Here is a 24,017-nt window from a genome sequence, read left to right as displayed (position 1 = left end):
CATTTGATCCGGTAAGCAGCATGTCATCTACATAAAGAATGATGACCAAAATATCCCCCCCATCCTTCTTGATGTAGAGGGTGCTCTCAGTTGGACTATTGTGCAGCCCCTTGCTGGTTAGAAAGGCATCAATTTTTGAATAATGTCTCCCACTCCACACACTAAATAAGAAGAATTATTCGCACAAGTTGCCTTCTTTTTTGTGGGTGGAGAATGCAAAGATACAAACAGACTCTGGAAGTGATGTGCTTTGAAGCACCACTGTCAAAATACCAAGTATGAAGTGTCTCATCAACGCTAAAAGAGCATGCATCCTTTTAAGGATCATAACTGCAAGTCAAGAAAGCATACGGGTCATCATTATTAGTGCCTATAATATCAGAACTACCCACTGAAAAATCTGAAGTGTAAGACAGAAAGGCACAGTGCTCTTCAACAAAGTTGGCTGCAACATCTCCTCCATCATGAGAATGTGGAACTGATGCATTTGACACAGCCATACCGGAATCCATTTTCTTCTCTTTGGCTATGTGCCTCTTGCACTCTCCAATATAATGACCTGGCTTCTTGCAATAATGACAGATGCCCTTCTTTTTCTGCTTATTTGTGTCACCCTTTGCCTTATAAGAAGGCTGTCCAAAATCAGCTTTATGCTGATGTGTGGGCTAATTGGCATGTGGCTTTTACTGCCCTTTACCCTTGGACTTGAACTTGGAGAGCATAGCATGCTCGCCAGCCCGGGTTGCCATATTTCTGCGAGTTTGTTCCTCCTGCAACAGAAGTCCTACCAACTCATGAAAGGAGAGAGGATTGCTGCCCCCCCTCAATGACAAATTCGGCGAGGTGTGGAAACCGAGATAGGACTCAAGAAGAGAGTTCAGAGTGGTCGTGATCATCTCTGAATCCGGAATGACTTCATCAATATTCAGCAATTGTTCCCTAAGGTCCTGAAGCCTTGTGAGGTGAGAATTCATGGAATTTTCCTCCTCCATATGCGTATGGGAAAGTTCTCGCTTCAGAAAGGAAACCTTGGCATCATTTCTTGCTGCAAACATACTTTCTAGTATCTCCCAAGCTGCCATAGATGTCTTGCATGACCGAATATGAGGTATAGACAGAAAGAGAAATTACTGAAAGAGCTTGTGCATCTCTAAAGTCCCATCTTTTCTGCTCTACTGTGGGAGCTCCTGGAACGGCTGCTCCAACTACTTGTGCTGCATTTGTTCCTCTACCCCTGCCTCTAGCTGTAGGAGTGACAGGTGTAGTTGTTGTATCTAGTCTTGCTTCATCTCCATTGACATAATCCCAAAGATATCTGCCAACCAAGATATTGCGAACCATGAAACTCCACAAGGAGTAGTTGGTGCCATCCAACTTATCTTCCTATGTGAGAACCCCGAACACTTCATTGGAGTTGTTCTGAGCCATATTCACCACATAATCTCAAAAAAAAACAGCAGACTGATCAAGTGAAATCCCTTCCTGGGATATAAAATGCACAAGTAAAATCTGCAAAGACAAATCTGCCCACAGTGACAAATATTGTCACAGCCTGTCAAAGGCTCAAAGTGCACTTCAACTATCCTGCAAATGCTCTCCAAAACTGCCTGCAAAACCCTCAAAATGCTTTTACACTGCCAAATTGCATCCGAATGCCAAAAGCCCCAATTTCTTCAGGGAAATTGCATCCACAAGAGGGCAAATTGCCTAAAAGCCCCAAAGACGCAAGAAATTGTAGTGCAAAACTAAAAGCCCCAAATTTTGAGCTGAAATTGAGCCAAATTTCACCCAAATAGTATCTCGTGCAAAAGCCCCAATTTCTTAGCCAATCTTTGCAATTTGCTTGCAATGTGTGCCAAAAAATGAACAAAAGCCCCAAACTTGCAATGTGCCTGCAAATCATCCAGAGGTCCCAATTTCTCTGCAAACAAAGATACCTGCTCAGAAAACCTGTAAATGCACCAAAGGAAGTACGGACTCCTGCAAATGTGCTGAATGCAAGAGTGTGTACGGAATCTGTATAGTGTATGGATACCTGTACCGTGCGCTGACAATAGATGTACGGAACAGTACGACGGATGTACGAAGGCGCATATGTATGGGCTAGTGCAGGTACTGTACGGCCAGCTGCATGTACGGAATACGACGCTGATTCGTACGACGGAACGCAGTACGGTCCTGGAGCATATGTACGAAATGCCGGCTGTACGGCTGCCACGACTCTGTTGGCGCAGCTGTACGGCAGTACGGACTAAAGGCGCAACTGTACGACGAACTGTACGGGCGATGCACAGCACCTATACGGACAAGGTATGGAATGCATGGCTGTACGGGAGTAGGAGCTTCCTGAGCTTGACAACTGAAGCATGGGCTGCTATACGGCTGTACGGAATCAATCCGTACAGATTGTACGGACGGGCTGTACGGATGAGAGCTGGAGGCAAGGGGCTGTTGAGCAGGAAGAAGGTCAAGCAGACTCTGCTCTGATACCAAATGAAGGAAAAGAGAGAGAGCAAGAGAGTGTTGAACGTAAGTTGCAATAGATGAAGTAATACAAAAGCAAGGGAAAGGTTTTGTCTAGGTGACAAAACCTTATCCTTCACTAACTGTAGTTAGTGAACTAACTGGGGTCAAGGGAAAAAACCTCTAAAGAGGGAAAAGTGTCCCTAACCTACTTATTACATTGCATTGGTCACTGCTAGAATATAATAATAATTCTAACATATTCAAGGCACTATTAGTTGGACCACAGTGCCGTTTACTCAGGGGCCACCTTAGGCCTCCCCACAAAGTGCCCAACAGCCTGAGGCAGCCTACAGTAGCCAGATACTCCTCGAAGGGCACGACAGCTTACAAGAAGAACAGATGGAGTGACACTAGCCTCAAGGCCAACAAGAGGGTAGTAAAGAAAAGACAATTAACCACCCAATGCTTTCACATTAATAAAACTCAACAAATATTTCAAATACAAATTGGGAGCTAGATTGCTTTTGATCAAGACCAAGGACACAGATTGGCCTTCGGTATTTCTTTATTACTTGGAAGACACTGAAAGGGATTACATATTAGTCACAAATCCTCTTGCATTCAGAGCACTCCACATTCCATTAGGCATCACCACAATGATACCTCCCGTCTCTCATCTCTGGCAGTCCCTCCATTGACTGCTATGATACTTCTCCCTCCCCATTGGTGGATGGTCCTCCCTCTCCAGGATACCGCTCACCCACGATATCTCTTATGATAATTTGGCTTCTACATCGGCAGTGACTCCTTGACGGGCATCTACCAAAATATGCCGAGGGGCCTTTACTATCCCTCTCCTGTACCACCTAGACATTGCGCTTTGGTTGAGGTCCTATATGACCTCGCGCACTACCCTTGCAAAGCTTGCCTTTGGGATGAGGAGCTCCACAGACTTTTGGTGCTTCCGTATCTCTTGAAGTACCACGGTGCCTGGTTTAAACCTATACCTCTTCACTGGAGGAGGACCTCTTTGGCCTGGATGTATTGGTGGATGTTGTCCTCTCCCTGGGGCTAGACGGCGCTGTGGCTGTTGTGCTCTCCTTGGGACTGGACGGCGAGATGATTGCTGGCGGTGGGCTAGATATGTCCACATCGCTTCTCTGTCATGTACCACAGGTAACTTGGTCCAATCTTATACCATATGAGGTCGTGCTCCAATCCCACACAAAAGGAGGTCCTGGTCCCGTCCCGTACCACAGTAGGTCCGGTCATGTTGTGGTACCGGTCATGTCCTCGGCCAAGTCTAGTCAACAGGTCCTCCGCCATTAGATGATAGACTGAATCTTGGTTATGGGACACTGTGAGTGATGCATAGATGGTCAACTCTCAATTTTAAATAGATGGGAAAAGGATGGCTTTGCTAATTTACCCCTACTTCTTGCTTTTTAAATGATTTTCTTCCTTGGGGCACATTGGTTAAGATCCATCAATTGTGTCATGGTCTGGGATAATGCATGGATTATTTGATTAAGCTATTTTTCCCTTGCTCAAGAATAGATCCTTAAGTTCTTGGTTGAGTGGATACAGAAGATGGTGAGACGAATAGAAGAGAGGTTACATTCAGTACGGTCTCACAGGAGAAGATTGTTGGATTCAATGCGGTCAGCCCGTCACATTTATGCTATACAAAGAACAAGGTAAAATGGTAATAATAGGGCTGCTCCATGAATCTTTTCGGGATAAGATCTCATAATTATCACTAAGACACACGAAAGACTAAAGAGAGTATTACCCATAGTACAAGGGTATACATTGCACTCCACTTTCAGGTCAAAGGCTCGCATAGATGGATGTGTGGAAGGCTCACGAGGAGTGGCAATTCTATTTTGATACCACTTACAGACACAGATCATAGTCAACTAGTATGGATAAACATGACCGATATATATGGATCCAATTTATGAGACACCAAATCACATACGTATAGGTTGTAGCATGCTGACACACATATAACTATGCCGGGATAAACTTAGGTAGAGGGCAAGTCTCACCTTTCTTGGTACTTTATGACAACATCCAGAGCTATAGACAACTAGGGGAGGTACTATTCATGGGGGACTTCATTGCCCGAATCAGAGATGCATTGATGTTTTAGAACTATCCAACCTACAACTCGTCAATTCAACCATAGATCAAAGGACACACATCATAAATTCCCATCACAAAGTATAGGAGACATCTGCTAGATATGTGCACCAATCACGACCTACTCCTCTATAACAAACTACACAGATGGCCAGGTTTAAAAAGTGAAACATGCTACCCTCATTCAATTGGTCACAATATAGTCGAGTGCATTATGGGACCCTCTTGCCTTCGTCACAACACCAATTATAATTTTGTGGTGCACCCTCTCATACCGATACCTCAATTTGGCCCATTAGGGAGGAAGATGTCGCTAAGACAAGTTTCTGTACACGATACAACCATTATGAGTTCTTGGTGCTGTCCTTTGAGCCCACTAATATACCTGCTAATTTCCAACAAATGATGAATGCCATTTTTTGTTCGTATCTGGAAAGTTTATCATCATGTTGTCATCATGGTACCAGTCTTATTTTTTGAAAGATTTAAAAAAAAAGAAAGTTTAATTACGAGACCACGGTCTGGAAAAATGATCTAGATCCATGCTTTGAGGATCTGCAGTAACCATTGTGCCAATGTTGCTTATTTGTAGATCCGAGCAAGCCATTTGGGGTTGAGATAGATGCTTGTGATCGTGCCATTGGAGCAGCACTGTTTAAGGAGCTAAGACTTGTAGCTTTTGTAAGCCAAAAGCTGATTTTGGTATAGGTCACGTATCCTACACATGAGAAAGAGCTTTATGCCCTTGCGCATGCTTTAAAGAAATAGAGGCATTATCTTTATTGCTTCAAGATTGCAGTGTGTTGACAGCACATCACTAGGTTACTTATATAATGCATCGGATCTACGTGGCTGAATGACAAGATGGCCTGAGCGGAAAGAAATCTAAGATAAGTATTCTATGCGGAATGATGTCTTATTCCGAAAAGCTAGTATGCTTGTTAGATGTCAAGGATATGAGGAAGAAAGTCATTTTTGAATGTCGTAACACCCCTTGTGTGGGACACCCTCGTATTCAACGGATGTTGGCTTTAGTCAAGCAAGATTTTTATTGGCCGCACATGCGGACTGATATAGAATGTTAGGGCCAAGAATGGAAGCAAAGCCAAGTCAAAAAGGCAAAATAGTTGAGAAAAGGTGGCTAGCTGCATCCATTTGACATCCTAGATATGAAATGGGAAAGTATCTCCATGGCCTTTATTGTTGGATTGCCATGCAGCCATGGGCAAGATGCCGTGTGGGTAGTGGGTTACCAGTTGAGATCATTAGTGACCTGGATCCCAAAAGCGTCTAGTGTTCAAGAAATTGGACACTAAGCTCAACATGAGTTATCTTATCATCCTGAATCAGATGGACAAACAGAGCTGAAAGTGAACGGAGGCATGCGAGCAAGAATGCAAGTAGCTGGATGAAAAACTCATCAAATTCAAAATGGAGTGAGTGTGAAAAGGGTGTCAACAAGATAAAACCCTAACTCGACCATTAACTACCGTTAAGAGCGCACACACCTACTAACTCAACCTATGGTTGAGTCACACCATGCTTGCCATGTCAACTAACATTTTAGCATGTTACCTGTCACACGACTGCAAATAGCATCCGCAACTTTATTGAGTTGTCTCATCTTTCTTATATATACCTTTGGAAGAGTAGAATAAGTCCAATCATACAAATTTAGATTCTAAAGATCAAAAATCTACACAAAAAATAAAAGAGAAAATGAAAGAGAAGAAAAAAGAGGTAAACAAAAGATTTTATGAAAAACAAAAGGAAGACATACTTAGCAAGCAAAGCAACACTTATGTCGTCATCAGTGCTGCCAAGCATAAGCAGCTATACTGGGTTTCTAAAGACCCACGGAGTCTCTTCTTTCTTAGTTTATCTAAGTTATATTATAGCTCCAACAAATGCTACTTTCCATTGTTTTATTTTATTTGAGGCTGAATTGGACGTTGTTTAACCATGTGATATACACACATAAGTTATCTCCATTCAGCGACCTTATTTCAAATGTACAAGGCACTTTCATGTCCATGATAACTCTTCAACAACTTTATGGACTATACAACAACACTTTTTGAGTTTATTTGGGGAAAACATCTTCACAGCAGCTTATGCCAAGCCAGGGTAAAGTTATCATTGCAAAAACCAAATTCAACAAACATTCCTTGTATGCACACTTCCGCTAAAGTGCAAGGCAGAGGAATACAACAAAGACTCTAGAACTTAAAGAACCTCCACAATCAGAGCCTGCAAACATTTGCATGCACAAAAATACATTCATGTATACCTTTGGAAAGGAAACGTTAAGCTATTTGTGCAGTAGTGAAGGTGCTAATCTCAGCATATGGTAGGGATCACAACTTGGTAAAATAAGAAATAATACGTTGACTTAAAATAGCTCACCAAGGCCATCTTCAACTGCACTTTGAGTACAACCAATTGAATCCCACCAGTCCACCTCTGAAATTAGGCTCCACCAAAACCTAGGACAACATCAACACAACAAAAGAGCCCATAATTAGCAGCACATCTCCCCCCATAAAAGATCTTCCAAGATAATCTCAAAAGGACATGGACACTCTAATTAGATCACAAATAATGCTCAATAACTCTAATCAGATCACAAATAATGCTCAATAACAAACAGCGCAAATAGAGTCAACATCAACCACAAAGTTGTGCCCAAAAACCTTTACTCATTCAATTATTTTTGAGTGGTCATGAATTCGTGTAAGTGTATGCAGAAGCAGCCAAAAAGAATAAATAGATAGATGGTTTATTCTATCAACTCGAAGGTCATTTGTTGCTCCTTTTGAACCCCCCCCCCAAAAAAAAAAACGAATGATATAAAGAATAATGCAAAACGTTTAGAAATGCTCACAAGTTTAGAGATGTAGAAATATTCTTGGAGTAAGTGTGATACAAGCATTGTACGCACACATGTAGACACCCTTGAGTAACAAAATGACTTGGAAACGTTTTTTTATCATACTAGGTGTATGATCTATAAATCAACTCGTGATTTGGTGGGGTACTTGTCATATGGCAAGTCCTAAGTTTTTCGAAGACTTTAACAAGGTTACCCCGAGATCAAAATGAACTAGGGTCAAGAAGTGGATGGACCTATAAGAGATAAAGACCTCAACGGCACAAGGTCTTACAAAGGGCACAGAAGTGTCATTATCAAGCTAGCAAAGATTGCAGGCTAGCCATTATATATTAAGCTGAGTGGTATGAGCTGAGAAACATATTCATTGACAATATGTACAATGAAAACGTCAGATTTAAAAGTGCACTAGAGGAGCAAGAGAGTGGAGATGCAAGACACAAGAGTATGTTTCACGATGAATGGGCTATGGTTGCACAAGTCTTTAGATGCACAGCATTTGAGGCGCTTAGGTGTAAGCTTCGAAACAACTTCATTTTTTGTATTTTAATATGTGCATTAGATTGGTTACATTTTCTTTGTCCCTTTAAAAATGGGGGAGGGGGAGGGGGGAGGGAAAATACTGACATTCCAATTTCCATGTAGAGAAGTATAGGAAACACATAGATGGCCTAAAATATCCACATGCCACCATAAAAAGTCATGGTGGTCTGGGCATGGTGAATTTTGAAACAAGTGGACCATAGACTGAAATAGAGAAAGTGGGCTACGAACTTATAAGCCTAAGATGGGGTTTGAGAGGATAGAGGAGCCTATAAGGGTTTGGGAGATAGAAGATTAAGAAAGAGGAGGAAAAGGAAATGAGACAGGGCTGAGTGGGAGGGATGTGAGAATAAAGAGGGGGCTGTAAGAGAATGAGATAAGGCTGAGAAAGGGCAAGGGTGATAGGTTAGCCCCTGGTATGGCCTTGTAAGCTAGTGTTAGTTAATGTGCTAGCACACTAGCACCATTAGTTCATTGGATGAAGTCAACCCTTATAACTTAATCTTGCCCAATGGGTTGATCGGCCTAGGGTTTTAGGGTTAGTCTCAAAGTGACGTCCCATCACTTCAGTTCTACTTTCACTTGCACTTAAGTGCTGCTGCAATAACAGCCTACAGATCGTTTTTGGCTCTCTTGCTTCGTTTTTTTGGTCCATTGCCTCCACACAATCCATAAAAGGCTAACAGAGGGTTAAGGAGAATTGAGAGAGAGCAAGGGGTTGAGAGAGGGCTAGGAGGGCAAGGGGCGCTAAGAGAGGGCTAAGACAAGGTAGGGAGTTAGAGAGAGGGCAGAGACTCAAGAGGGGCTCAGACAGGTGAGGCATCAAAGGAGTCGTGGAACGCTAGGCGAAAGGAGTTGCAGTGGTATTAAGTAAGTTTTTAGGGATTTTTTACAAGTAACGTATGAAGTGTTCCCAAAAGGCTTCAAATTGCTTTGAATGGCCAAAACATAGTTCACTAACCACATTACCATGCATCGTGCCCTTCATTTTTCCTCTCAATGGTAGGGCTCAAGTACTCAAGGCAATGTCTCAAGAGTACATAAGTGCACGAATTCATCCCATGTGGACATAGAAACCCATACCAAATGAAGCAGCTGCTGCTCCTCCCCCTCTAGCTGCCCTCTCCCTTCAGCCCCTCCCCCTCAGCCCTTCCCTCACTCTCTCAGCCCTCAGAGCCCCTCCACCGCCTCCATTCCCCGCCTCCCCCTCTCAACCTCTCCCTCCCCACCTCCTCTCCCCCTCTACCTACTTACCTCCCTCTCACCTCCCCCTTCCCTACCTCTCCCCCCCCCCCTCTCTCTCTCTCTCTCTCTCTCTCTAAAAAGGTGTTGCTAGGATTTACATTATCTTTCATACAGCACCTTTCTATATGACCTAGTATCTCTTAATGGTCCTCAAGTGTTCTTCGAGGGACATGATCCAAATCCAGCGTGACACTCAGTGGAGTCTTGTTCCCTCTAGGATGTTCCCTTCACTCCTTTCAGAGCTGCTCATGCCTCAGTAGACACATCATGGGAGATTCTAGCTAGCATTACAGCTTGGCATATTTGGAGAGCCAGGTGTACACAATCGATGGAGGGTACCCAGGTTCACCCTTACCAGGCTATGGGTAGTATTTGGACCGGCACAGTACAGACTCTGATGCCCATCTGGTCGAGCATGCAGGGATCCTCCAGAGCAGCCACTGCCAAGAGACTTGCTTTTCTCAGAGTTTGGAGAGGATCTCCTTTCTTCTCTGAGTCTCCCTTAAGGTTGAGATGGCATTTTCAGCCTCCGCCTTGGTTTTTTATTAGTTGCTTTTGAGCTGTTTCCCCCCCCCCCCTCATGCATAGCATGATGTAGTCCCGCATTTGAGCTTGCTCTCCGGTTGGATGAAAAAGAGATCCATAAGTGTCTCTTACTAAGCCATGAAACGAATGCCATCCAAACCTTCTACATTAATGTCCTTAACCACATGCATTCCATAGTGGCTCCATATGCAGCTTTATATTCAGCTTCTTTGGATGAAAGAGAGATCCATGAGTGTCTCTTACTAACCCATGAAACGCATGCCATGCCAAATGATGAAGATTGGCCACGCATGGGCATCTATATCTCCTATTAATCTGTGAACCTATGAATCCCAAAGGCACTCTAGCATAATGCAAAAGAAACTGCATTAGCTACATTTGATTGTGTGAGCATCAGGCTGTGCATAAACTAGCTAGACAATTTGTACAATAGGAATTGTCCGAGCTGGTTAACATTAAAGATAAGGCTGCCCATCAAATTTGTATAAGAGACCACCATTGAACTTTCCAATAGCGTCATTCTTACTTAGCTTGCTATTCAAGCAATCCAACATTCTAAATGTTTGCAAGAGACTATCAGCATACTTTGTTTAACCATCAAGTGATTCTCTCTGCAACCCTAACGCGTACGACAAGTCTCGCCTCGGTCACTCAAGCGGTTTCCTTACCAATAGTTGTCACAAGTTTGTAGCTTCTCCCAAGAAATAAAGAGAAATCTTTGAGATTTACTTCAATCAAAGAAAGTTGACCTCGATTAACTAGAAAGAAAGAGAGAAATTTTATTAGAGTCTTTGGAAGACCGATGGGTCTATGAGACTGAAAGAAAACCTGATACAAATCACAATAAGGATGGAGCTACTGAAACGAGCATCATCACCCATGCTGAATCCTAAGTCTAATCATACATAATCAAATCAAATACATCTGGATGTAACAATGAAAAGAAAAGGACCTGGAGCGGAGCGGAATCCTCCATATGTCATGTCGCCCTAGCTGGTGCATAGCCAATGATGGGACGCTGGTGCCCGTCAAGGGGTGTTGTACGTCTTGGTCTCCTAGACGAGCCTCAACGCAAGACCAAAGCCACCGTGACTCCCGTGGGACGTATCCCGAGTCTAAACAATGACGGGAGGTCCCCCAGAGTGATTTGTGTGTCCCCTTGATGTCTCGTGTGTCGTGCTACGGTCGTCGGGTCGGGGTCTCTGTCACGTCTGCAGCTAGAGACTGGACGATCAATGTCACTCGATGGGAAGAACTCTATGATCCTGCTCTGAGAGGTGTCTGATGATGTGGCCAAGCCCCGTCGCCTAAGTAAGTACTCTCTGTGTCAGACCCCCTCATGAATGAAGGCCGTGAGGCATCTCTGATCTGGGTAGGCGAGGAATCTGGGAAGGAGCCCAGAGCTGTCTCTGAAGAAGCAGTGGTAGCGACCTCGGAGCTCGTAGTACACTGGGCACCTGAAAATAAAATGCTCCTCCGACTTGACCTCTCGACAGTCGCACAATATGCATAAGAGATGCTCCCTAGGAATCCCCTCTGCTGTGCTGCTCTCTATGCGGAGGCGGTGTGATGATACCCGAAACTGTCCGATGGAGATCCGTAGTGAGTGAGGCATATGAAGCTCAGTGTACCCCGGTGGTGTGATGAAAACCTCCTCCGAAATATGAAGACAGTAATCTAAACTATACTGAAAAGGAGGTATCCTATCGATGTGGAACCCTAGTCTCACAAACCATCTGTGAGTCCGTGCATACCAGCATCGCTCGTCTCCCTCTGCTGCCAACCTCATGGAGGAATCGAGAGCCAACCATGGCAACCTCTGTCTCCCTAATGCGCAGTCCCCATATGATCTAACCCGGTGTAGATATATAATGGTCTGAAAGGCTGCATCTAGATGGAGTGGAGAAGCACCAAACTCGGCCTGAATGATGTGATGTGGTATAGACGGTTTCCCCCCGATCATCCGTGTGAGCATGAGGATTTGCAGGCGCTCCACGCGTGTCCACTCTATCTCTAACATGTCAAGCCCCCAACAAGGGCGGCCATACATACCGGCTGGTCGGACCAAGGAGTCGAAGAGAAGAGCCTTGGTTCGAGGGTCCTGGAAAAGGGAGTGGAAGCATTGTCTATCTAGCCGAGCTAGTGAGGCGTATCCCCTCCTCAGTCTGGCCTGCATCGCTAGTCTGATCGTGAAGATCGGGCCGAAGAAGATGACCCCTAAGTAAGTGTATGAGGATACGATCTCAACTGGTGACCCACCGAAAGTAAAAGTAAACTGCTTCCGTTGCATGTTTGCTCGAGAGGTGTTAAAGATCATGACCTTGGTCTTGCCAAGGTTGACCTCCAAATCATGGGATAAACAAAAAGCCTGCAGTGCATCCAGGTGTCACTGGAGCCCCTCGGGTGTAGGCGACAAGAGTGCCACGTCATCTGCATAAAGAAGAATCCTGATGATGATCCCCACAAGTGAGCAACCGGTCCCTCTGAAAGCCCCCATGAAAGTCTCAAGCTCATCGATGTAGAGGCCAAACAGGGTCGGTGATAAGGGACAACCCTATTTGACTCCTATGGTACTCAAGATCTCATCGGTCCAACCTGCGCATGTACGAACTCGACCTGAGACACTCTCATATAGCGCCATGACTGCCCAGATGATCTCCTGATCAAATCCTAGTGTCTGTAGGTGTGTGATGAGACGAGCTCGAGGTACTGTGTCAAAGGCTTTGCGGAAATCCACAAAGCAGCAATATACCCTCTCCTTCCGTGATTTGGCCTCCTCAATGACACTCCTGAGTGTGAGTATGTGATCCATAGTCCCATGGTCTCGCATTAAACCGGCCTGACCCTCTGCTCTGAGCCCTCTCATCCCTGCGAACAGGCTGACCGACGCATCCAATACAGCTGTATAGATCTTGGACATCACATGTCCAATCATGATAGTCCTGTAGTTACTCGGGTCCATGGGATCCCCTGCCTTGTGGATGGGGGTGATGGTGTTGAGTATCCACGTGCGGAGGAAGCCAAGGCAAACAGTGTCATTGAATAGCTTTGCTAGAATCAGGGCTAACATGTCGATCCCATATGCGATAAACTCAGTGCATAGCCCCTCGTGATCCTTAGCTCGGCCATTGTGCAGTTTCAATGTTGCGTCCTTAACTCCCCCTCTGGTGAGCAACGAGCAAGTGGTGGGACGAAGTGTGTGTATGAGATCTGGAGTAGGCTGGTGTGGAACATCATAAAGATGGTGTGCATATGTGTGCTAGACTCTCGTGTCGCTGAGGGGTGATGGAGACCTACGCTCAAGGAATCTCTGCCAAAAATCCTTAGAGTTGTTGCTGTACAAGATGTGCAACAGCTCCTCATTTCGACGAAGAAATTCCTGCTTCTTCCGACGTACGAGACGTCGGTACTTGTGTACCGTCTCTGGTGTGTTCGAGACGTGACATTTGGTTTCAAGTCGGAGCTGTCGGCGATAAGCCTTGCACTCCGCATCGTACCAATTGTTGCAAGGTACAGAACCAAGAGGTGGTGGTCTAGTGGACCGTGTGGTGTGGGGAAAGATTTGGAGGACAGCCTCGTGGAGTGTGCGACTAATCAGGGCAGCACGGTCCTCTATGAGTGGTATGTGATCAATGTAGGTTAGGAGTCTGTTTAGGCGTCCAGAGTAGGCCAGTGAGAGGCTGTGATCAAAGTGTATGTAGTGGTAGGTGTCGTGCTTCCTATGGTGTGTGTGGTGTGGCTAAGCGTGGGGTGGCAATAGTGAAGAATAGGTATGTGTGATCAGCTCCTAGAGGGAGTGATGCTACGGTGAAGTTGGTGATACATGAAGTGAAGGTAGGGGATCCCATGATGTAATCTACTACACTAGTGCCCCCCCCCGTGTGGGAAGCAAGTAAAGCCACCTGAGGAGGGCCATAGGTCAAGCCCATTGTAGATGATGAGATCATGCATCCTCCTGCCCAGATCAAGGAGCGCGTGTCCATATGGTGTAACAGGCCCGTGTCGGTCCGATGAGGTCATGGTCATACCTGCTCCGTCTAGGTCCATGTCTGGTAGCATGATAGAGTCGTCTCGGAAGTCCAAGAGTGGTGCCTGGCACGTGCTTGTCCTGGCGTTAAAGTCCCCAACAAGGAGAACTTCCCCGTGGGCTGAAATGTCTAGGATATCCTGATGTAAGGGTGCATATGGCGATGTCTCACCCTCCTCTCGTGCCACTTTGGCAAAGTGGGAAGTAGCATATTGCTATGAAAAGGTCACGGGTGTTTGTGCGTCGGATCCGGATCCACATAAATCGGGAGTGTGCGTCCTTCCTCTCAATGGAGATGGCTCCAGCGAGGGAAGACCTATACAATACTGCGACCTCGCCTCATCCTCGAACTCCTCCTGTATCCCTCGTCTCATCCCTGAAGGCTGACTCCCATGTGTAGTCACTGACTATCGGTAGTGGACGCTCTGGGCTCTGGTGTGTCTCCGTGTAAAAGACTATGTCTCGTCCTGTATAAGACTCCGAGAAGTTCACTAGGTCTGACCATAAGGTACCATTACAGTTCCAAATGGTGCAATCTAGGGTTTCGGAAACCTGAGTCTCATAGGCCCCGTCCCCCTAGGGGGTACGGGTGGGAGCCCGACGATGCCGGTCAACAACCTACAAGTTCTATTTTCCTTTGTGTTGCATTGGTTAAATAACAATGTGGGGACGCCCACAAGGGACAAGGTTCGTCCAAGAACTAGAATGCATGCATTTGGCTAACGTCTAATAGGTTAAACTGTTGGATATTGTTTGTGCAAGGGGCAGGTTTTTTGAGAGTGCTGAATTCCCCCATTATTCAACGGAAAAAGCACAGGACAAGTGGCATCCCAATTAACGTAGGGCCCAATTGAGCCAAAAGCAATGGAGAAAAGCGCTTGCTTGCGGGGAAAAGCCCAAAATTTTGGAGAAAGCTCGACTTTCTAAAGAAAAGCACCTAATTTACGCAAGAAAAGCAGGCCCAACTTTTAGAAAGCACATGCTCTCTAGGTGGTTGGCCTAGTCTATAAAATAAGGGCCATTATGCTCTCAATTCTATTGAGAATTGTACCCAGACTCTACTCCCACCTGATTCGCTTTCTACAAGATATCTATATTGTGCCAGGGGATTTGGGGAAGGGGGGGGGTCTGAAGTTTCCAGCTTCCATACGAGGTCTAACCCCATCTGCGATTTGCTCCAGAGTACTGCGATTGATGTTTCCAGCCAGTTCCAGGCTTGTTTCCAAGGTGCGAATTGACTCTAGCAGCTGTGTTTTGTTCCACAAGTTGAGTTTGTGGTGTGGTTAAAATTTCACTATTTGATCACAATAATGTTCCAAATCTAAGGCACAAACCTGGAAATCTTAAACACACAGCACTAGGTGGCAATCTCTTGCTGAGATTAGGTGCAATACCCTGCATAAACGCAAATACCCCAAAATTAGACTTTATAAACTTCTGCAGACTTGACCGAGTTTTGCAACCCGGACTGGACTCCAGGAATGTGCAAGACAACTTGTTAGTCATGGAGAACGGGATGTCCGAGTATTTGCACTCTAAATGAAAGCACAAAGGGTGGCAAAGTGGGGTAGAAAAGCACATTGCATGCTATGAATTTCGCCTGCAGAAATACAGAAATTATATGCTCTATGCAACTTTCATTGTCCAGCAAACACTACAAGGAAACCCAAATCAGCAATTCCAGCCTGATTTTCACCAAATTTCAACACTGCAGTGCAATTTCTGTAAAATCTGAGCCATCCCGACATACAAAAGCATTTCTGTGCATTTCTTCAGCAGATTTTGGCATAAATGGTCAATCTAAACCCCAAGCTGTTTACACAATGCAAAAATCTGCAAATTAATGAAAACTGCTCCAGATTATGTGTGAAATCACCCGCTCCTTTTTGCTACAGAATCTTTCAAATGCCTCTAGATTTACTAAGCTTCTTCTTGGAGACTGCAACTGCAAAGAACGGGTCAATTTTGCTAGTATACAGCTTCGAAACCCTCATGTGTGGATTTCGCCTCTTCAAGTACATCTTCTCTGTTGCAGGCTGCATCTTGCTTCACTCATGTTGCCCCCTCAGCCCCACTCAGGTCATGGCCGAGCCTCTCCCCCCCCCCCCCTTCCCCGCTTAGCCTCTCCTTTCAGCCCCTCTTCCCTGCTTAGCCCCGTGACACAGACCCCAACCCGACGACCGCAGCACGACACACAAGACATCGAGGGGGGACACAAATCACTCTGGGGGACCTCCCGTCATTGTTTAGAGCCGGGATACATCCCATGGGAGTCACGGTGGTTACATCCAGATGTATTTGATTATGTATGATCAGACTTAGGGTTCAGCACGGGTGATGATGCTCATTTCAGACTTCAGTAGCTCCACCCTTACTGTGATTTGTATCAGGTTTTCTTTCAGTCTCATAGACCCATCGGTCTTCCGAAGACTCTAATAAAATTTCTTTCTTTCTTTCTTTCTCCCGAGCTCCGCCTAGCTTAATTCCCCGCTCAAGTCCTTGTGCAGTCTCTCCACTCAGGTCCCCGGTCTCTTCCCACCCCCAGCACGACCCTAGGGGTTAGTTTCAGCTATGGGCTGCAAAAAACGGACATCCAGTCTGAGATTAAGGAGTACAAAGCCATTGAAGATCAGAATAGGAGGCTTCCCTGAAGGCTAGCTCAAAATGAGGAGGATACGTACAGTGAGACTCTAGCACAAATCAAGGCAACCAACCCTAGCATTGAAGACGAAGATGGAACAGGTCTAAACCAAGCCAATGTAGGCTCTCCTTGACCTGAGACCTCATAAAGCTTGTACCATGAGGATGCTCCAAATGCTTGTTTGTTCAAATGATGACGTTTGTTACTTTGGGGTTCATAAATGACTAATTATTAACCCTTTGAAACCCCTTCGACAATCTTAAAGGGGTTTAGAAATGATAAATCATTAACCCCTTGGAAAATCTTAAAGGGATATTGCCATTGCATTCATTCCAGATTCAATTCCAATTAACACATCTTTGCTTTGAACCCAAATTTGTTATCAGTATTCTTCTGTAACTATAACTAAATATTGAAAGCAAGTGAAGAGTCTACCTATCAGCTAAGCCACGTTCCCAAGCTGTAGTAGAAGTGCTGGTTGCTTGCACACCAGGAACTGCTGGTGGATTAACCCGAATTATTTTCAAGGCACTGCAATCCCTCTTACGGTCATGCCAAACTGTACTCAAACAGCACCCAGTTGGTGAAAAGGCGGGAGCAGCACACAAAAGGCCCATTCTAATACAATAGCTGTCCATAGGAGTAAGACTAGAACCACAGTAAATATGAACATCTCCAAAAGGAGTAGCTGCAGACAATTCTGCTCCATGGGCTGAAAACGTCAGCTTTGAACGAGGTCTAACAGTGCTTGGTCGATCTGCTGCCAACTGCCAACGTGATTCGTTACTAGCACCAGAATCGCCTGCAGCTGTTTCTTCCCCTGTGAAACTTTTAATAGCTGGGATGAATTTCTCTGCAGTGGCCTTCCACATTGTTGTTGTGGGAGGTGATGAACCAGAATAGCTTGTGGCAGCAGGTTCAAACAGTGGATGTATAGCCACTTTTTGCTGTGAACTCTCCCAGCGTTGCACTCTAAATCCCGTGATGGAAGACCTCTCATCAGGATAAGTCGGTGAAAAATAATGGCCTGTAATCAGCTTGCAATCATTTTAATAAGATACTTGGAGGACCAGTTAGAAGCACAAAATAAATCTTTATAAATTCGGAACGAAGCAAATTGCACCGTCAAGCACAACATACAGAAAGTCAACTGACGGTTATGACATAATGAGAAGATCAAACTATCTGCTCATTCACTAGATTTTCTTCCAACAAGCAAATATAATCCATTTGCAAAGGCTTGTCTGATGCTTATCAAAAAACATAGAGTTTCAGCCCAGTCTACTTTTTTCAAAAAAAGAGCGCAAACCTTTCTTGATACAACAGCATACATGCTTAGAAATATGCTGTTGGGATGCTGTTAGAAATATTATACGCTTTTTTAAAAATAGCTAAGGTGAAACTAGGAAAGGTTGAATATACTGAAATTCAGGATTTGGTAAAGACGAAAGGAAAAACCAAATGACCTACCCTCCGTTATCAAGAGCACCAAGACTGAACCTCCTTTTGATGGATCAAAAGCAACAGCACCAACTCCTGAACCCCATCCAGCTGTTGTTGTTTCAGGAGCCACATATGCAGACAAATTAGATACCGGTGAGCACTGCAGGATTGGGCCATCTTCATTTTCGATATCTATATGGGGTTGCCGAGGTCTTACATCAGCATATGTTTTCCCATCTATGTTAGAAGGGTCTGAACCCTGCTTCAAATCAAAGCCTAAACCTTCATGCCAAGTTAGTAAAAATGCAGGCAGTGGAGCAATTCCCGGGCAGGAAGCAGCATTAAACACTGAAGGCGATGAGTGATTGCCCATCCCAAATTTCGATGGGCTTTGATGGTTGTTCCCTTGACTATTATCCCCATAGAATGGACTGATCTCCCATATGACAACAGTTGATGGATTTCCAATAGGAACTCCAGCAACATGTAACGCACCTGTCTCACTTACAATTGCATCAGCGGATAGCATACCACTTGGTCCCGCCCCCAGGACACCTTTGCTCGTAGAAAACCATTTTTCTGGTGATGATAATTGTGATGGAGGCCACTGACACCAATGCAGCTGGATGGATCCTGAAGTAAATATCGAGCAAATACAAAGAAAATTGGGCCATCGAGCTGCACAAATTCATGCCATTTTCTTGTTAAAAATCCACAAGTCTGCATGCCTTTAAACCTGGCAAAACCTTCATAAAAATGTGCAGTTCATAACCATATTCTTAGGACATTCAATCTATACATGGCGACCTAATTAATATCAACCATTAGACTCACACAAGCAAGAGAGATGCCTAATCTTAATGTTGAAGTACACTTCTATCCGTTTTCCAAGCTGGTACTTTATAGAAGTCTTTTCATTGAAAAAGAACATCTAAAACAAGTAAAAGAGCAAAGGAAAGAAGGGAGTTAGTAAGCAAGTTTAGACAAATTTATGAGTAACTAAGAAAAGAAAAGTTAAAACAATAACTTAGAAAGCAAAGCTACACTTATGTGCTCATCAAGTACCAAAGCATAAACTGCCATCTGGGTCTCAAAAGATTTCTGGAATCTCTTCCGTAAACCTAATGCTTATTAAACTTCATGCCCCCATTGCCTCATCCACCTCGATGTCCTGATGATGATGATAATGATGAGATTGATATACAGTCGACTACCGACATGACTATGTTGTACTTAGGACTTAGTACTACCATTCTGCATTTTTTGCATTTTGCATTGGTGTGGATGCTTGTTTAATAGCTCCACCACCACAACTTGTTTGTACCAGTTTTTTCACAGTCTCATAGACCCATTGGTCTTCCAAAGACTTTGATAAACTTTCTTTCTTTCTTTCTTTCTTTCTCTCTCTCTATGCAACTGAGTCAGCCACCGGTGAGGCTGAGGAAGAGGAGCTTGATGAGATGAGAGCATCATGGACTAGCAGTGAAGTCGACACCACGATGCCAGCAGTGGGAGTCTCCACCACGATGCTGCCAGACGAGAGACACGCACTCCACATGTGACATGGAGAGGGACCAGAGCACGCACTATCGAGGTCCAATCTATTTCAACCCTCCTCAGAGGTGACCGCCAAAGACGAGGCGTCACCCTCCACGTAGCCCATCGGATACAGAGATCGAGGAGACCACGCCCTCCACCGCGTCGAGAGACAGCTCGACAGACACAGATATGAGAGCTCCTCACATCTCATCACAGAGCCACTAGGTTACCTGGATATATGTGGCCTGGGCAAGTACTTGGTCTGATCTGGGTAGGCGAGGAATCTGGAAAGGAGCCCGGAGCCGGTCTCTGAAGAGGCAGTGGTAGCAACCTCGGATCTCGTAGTACACTGGGCACCTGAAAATAAAATGCTCCTCCGACTCAACCTCCTAACAGTCGCACAATATGCATAAGCGATGCTCCCTAGGAATCCCCTCTGCTCTGCGGCTCTCTATGCGGATGCGGTGTGATGATACCCGAAATGGTCCGATGCAGATCCGTAGTGAGTGAGGCATATGAAGCTCAGTGTACCCCGGTGATGTGATGAATCCCTCCTCCGAAATGCGAAGACAGTAATCTCTGTAGAAACTCAGCTTCATTGGAAGCCTTTGTGAGGAAGACTCGGGGCATACATAGAAGCAACAAAGAACTTATGGCCTTGAGTTTCTAACTCGACCACCAAGTATTCACTTGCATTGTCCTTTACAATAGAAACAACAAAGTACTTTGCCGACACCAAGAGAGCCATACCTCCTCTACCATTGAACGGACAATTGCAAAACACATGGTGGTAACACAGCACCATCCAATCATCAAGCCCCGCTTTACCTACTTTAAGCTCCTGCAAAACCAGCACCGATGGATTCTTTTGACGAACAAGCTTTTTAACATATATTTTCTTCCAAGCCGGACATATGCCTCTAATATTCACAAAGCTACCCTTCTAAGCCTTGTTTTTGGCAACACGAATAGACTCCACTTTTTTAGACCTCTCCGCCATACCACCTTCACTAGCTCGAGGCTCTTCTCATTTGCCTGGGCTCTATCAAGAGCACTTTCCACCAATCCAGAAACAAGATCCTTCCCTCTCTTGGTAATTGATTACCATTGCCTTTGCTACCATCTTTATTAGTTTGCTCACATTTAGTTCTCGGAAGATCTACTGCTCGCTCTTCCATGTATTCCCTTAGAAGTTGATTATGAAGCATTTCCCTGAGCAATGGTGTTCGACATGACCAGAACTCCTTCATGCAGACTGTCCTTCCTCGTTTTCTCTTGCATCCAAACATCATATACTTCTGCATGTCAAGTTGGAAAATCCTGCACAAAGTGGCATAATGATCTACACAAATAACAGGCTTCAAGAAAGTTACTAAAGCGCACTTCCACAAACGCATTCCACCCATTTGGAAGTAGCAACTCCAAGCCTTCAGGAGGGTCCTTCCTCCTATCCCACAAGGGACAAACTCTCGAGGGAAGATTTTTTTACCTAAACTGGTGGCACGTATAACACTCTCCCAAGGAGCGAGGCAATCTTCTCCAGCTCAACGACGAGAAGCTCATTAATGTTAGGAAATTGAATCCATACTGGGCATTCTGATTATAAATCCCCCTCAGGAGTGAAATCCGCACTCCAAGGTATGGCATACACCAGATTACCTCTGTAATTACCAACCACTCCCTCTCGCCATATTCTTAATTGACGCTTGATAGAAGCCTTTCCCAATGAACTGATAAACCACCAAGCATTGAACCACCAGAGGTGCTTTGCAGAGACTATACACGAATTTAGGATTGCAGATTCTTCATGTTTTTTCTGGGAGTGCCATACTCTTGTCGTCCACACCCGAGGGGCTCCAGCGACACCTGGATGCACTGCAGGATTTTTGTTTATCCCATGATTTGGAGGTCAACCCTGGCAAGACCAAGGTCATGATCTTTAACACCTCTCGAGCAAACATGCAACGGAAGCAGTTTACTTTTACTTTGGGTGGGTCACCAGTTGAGATCGTATCCTCATACACTTACTTAGGGGTCATCTTCTCCTGCCCGATCTTCACGATGAGACTAGCGATGCACGCCAGACTGAGCAGGGGATACGCCTCACTGGCTCGGCTAGAGAGACAGTGCTTTCACTCCCACTTCCAGGACCCTCGGACCAAGGCTCTTCTCTTCGACTCCTTGGTCTGACCAGCCGGTATGTATGACAGCCCTTGTTGGGGGCCTGACATGTCAGAGATAGAGTTGACACGGGTGGAGCGCTTGTAGATCCTCATGCTCTCACGGATGATCCGGGGGAAACCGTCTGTACCACATCACATCATTCAAGCCACATCACATCATTCAGGCCGAGCTTGGTGCTTCTCCACTCCAGCTAGATGCAACCTTTCAGAGCATCACATATCTACACCAGGTTAGATCATATGGAGACTGCACATCAGGGAGACAGAGGTTGCCATGGTTACTATGTTGTTCACTAGCTTTGCACTTTAGCTTTCAGCAAGGGCCTTAGTGAGCCCTTTGCTTCAGCCCTTAGTGGCTTGTATGAGTTACCTTTTGGGTTCTGCATTTTCTCTCCCCCGCCTCTACACCCTCCCCCCGCCTCTACCCCTCCTTCGCCACTACCCTCCCCCCCGCCTCTACACCCCTCTCCTCTACCCGCTCCCTACCCCCGCCTCTACCCCCCGTCTCTCTCTCTCTCTCTCGCCGCCCCCTCCCTCCCGCTGCTACCCTCCCTCCCGCTACCCTCCCTCGCCGCCCCCTCCCTCCCGCAGCTACCCTCCCTCCCGCTACCCTCCCTCGACGCCCCCTCGCCGCCCCCTCCCTCGACGCCCCCTCGCCGCTCTCCCTCTACCCTCCCTCCCGCTGCTACCCTCCCTCCCGCTACCCTCCCTCCCACTACCCTCCCTCGACGCCCCCTCGCCGCCCCCTCGCCGTTCTCCCTCGTCGCTCCCTCCCTCGCCGCCCCCCCTCGTCGCTCTCCCTCGCCGCTCCCCTCGCTCGTCGCTCCCCTCCCTCGCCGCTCCCCTCGCTCCTCCCCTCGTCGTCTCTCCTCCCCTCGCCGCTCAGCCCCCTCCCCTCACCGCCGCTCAGCCCCCTCCCCCTCACCGCCGCTCAGCCCCCTCCCCCTCACCGCCGCTCAGCACCCTCCCTTGTCGCTCAGCCTCCCCCTCTCTCGCCGCTCAGCCCCCCCCCCCTCGCCACTCAGCCCCCTCCCCCCCCCTCGTCGCTCAGCCCCCCCCCCCCCCCGTCGCTCAGCCCCCTCCCCCTCGTCGCTCAGCCTCCCCCTCCCTCGTCGCTCAGCCCCCCCCTCTCCTGTAGCTCTACTCTGCCCCCCTCCCGTAGCTCCACTCTGCCCCCCCCCTCCCGTAGCTCCACTCTACTCCCCCCCCTCCCGCAACCTCTGCACCACCCCCCCTCCCGTAGCCTCTGCCCCACACCCTCCCGCAGCCTTCCCGTGGTCTGAGGGCCCTTGTCTGCTGCAAGCATTGGCTTGCCACTGGCCTTGCGCAGGCCTACGCATCCCTACAGCAATGCTGCACAAGATCTGCCTCCCCTGGAAATCGTGCACTTGAACAAGTCCTACAATGGCCCACAAACCCGAACAGTCTCCGAAGCCAATTGTGGGAGAGATCACAAAGCGCATCTCCACGAGTGGATTAGCAATTGACAGCCAACCAGCCCTGAAAACATAGGGTGCAATGGACACCAATGCAGTTCCTTCTCCCGTAGCCATCATCTCTACTCCAATCACTGCCCCCCCCACCACTGTACCACTCAACCTGCCCCCCACAGGAGAGGGTCACAGTCCCTCACCCCCCACACAGCTTCCTTCTGTCTCCACCACTCTTATGTCCCCCCTTCCCCTCACCCAGCAGCCTTTCTCCACTCCTCTGCCATATACAGCTAGCCTATCGCCCACGCCTCCACAGCCATACGCCATGTCCCAGTTCGCACCCCCCCGGGTCCCACCTGAGACGATAGATTACATCTTTGCGGAGCTACATCGACTACGGGATCACACCGTAGCACAAGACCAGCTTATTCAGAGCATGCGCCAGGAGATCACTCTTTTCCGTCAGGAGGTTGTCTCTCTCACTGCTACAGTCACAGCGGCCCCGCGCACTACACCAGAGGTAGAGGAGCGGATCGCTACTATCCAGACTGCTATTGCGGAGACTACCAAATGGGTGGACGTTGCGAGACGGGCACCCAAAGCAGCAGTCTCAGCCACCATCGCCGAGCAGGAACAGAGGGCCAGTAAGGCTCTCAACATCCGAGTACGAGGTATCCCCCGCCCAGATTCACTCACCCCCTTAGCGGACACGACTGCTTTTGTGACCTCTACCCTTGGCCTCGTCGAGCATGGGATCGAGCATGCATGGCACACAGGACGGGATCCCACGCGCCCACAGCCACTCATCATCCGATTCAGGGATACTCAGGCTCGACTTGCAGCTCTCAGGCAGCGTGCTACACTATGGGACCACCCTACTATCTTCATGGATGAGGATCTCACACCTATGCAGGTG

General features: G+C 46.7%; 1 protein-coding gene across 1 annotated transcript in view; it reads right to left on the bottom strand.

The window, feature by feature from the left end:
• Positions 1 to 24,017, bottom strand: part of SFR6 (sensitive to freezing 6) — a 196,533-nt gene that overhangs the window by 91,647 nt on the left and 80,869 nt on the right. The window contains exons 7-9 of the mRNA XM_087375370.1: positions 17,974 to 18,624; positions 16,939 to 17,530; positions 7,018 to 7,097 (exon numbers count right to left, since the gene is read on the bottom strand). Of these exons, the coding sequence (XP_087231496.1) occupies positions 7,018 to 7,097; positions 16,939 to 17,530; positions 17,974 to 18,624 (1,323 nt within the window). The remainder of the gene's footprint in view (positions 1 to 7,017; positions 7,098 to 16,938; positions 17,531 to 17,973; positions 18,625 to 24,017) is intronic.

This window comes from Dipteris shenzhenensis, chromosome 1 (genome assembly GCF_047967505.1).
Source record: "Dipteris shenzhenensis isolate YYH24624 ecotype China chromosome 1, Dip_SZ_1.0, whole genome shotgun sequence".
Taxonomy (NCBI): domain Eukaryota; kingdom Viridiplantae; phylum Streptophyta; class Polypodiopsida; order Gleicheniales; family Dipteridaceae; genus Dipteris; species Dipteris shenzhenensis.
This window is presented reverse-complemented; position numbering and strand designations above follow the sequence as displayed.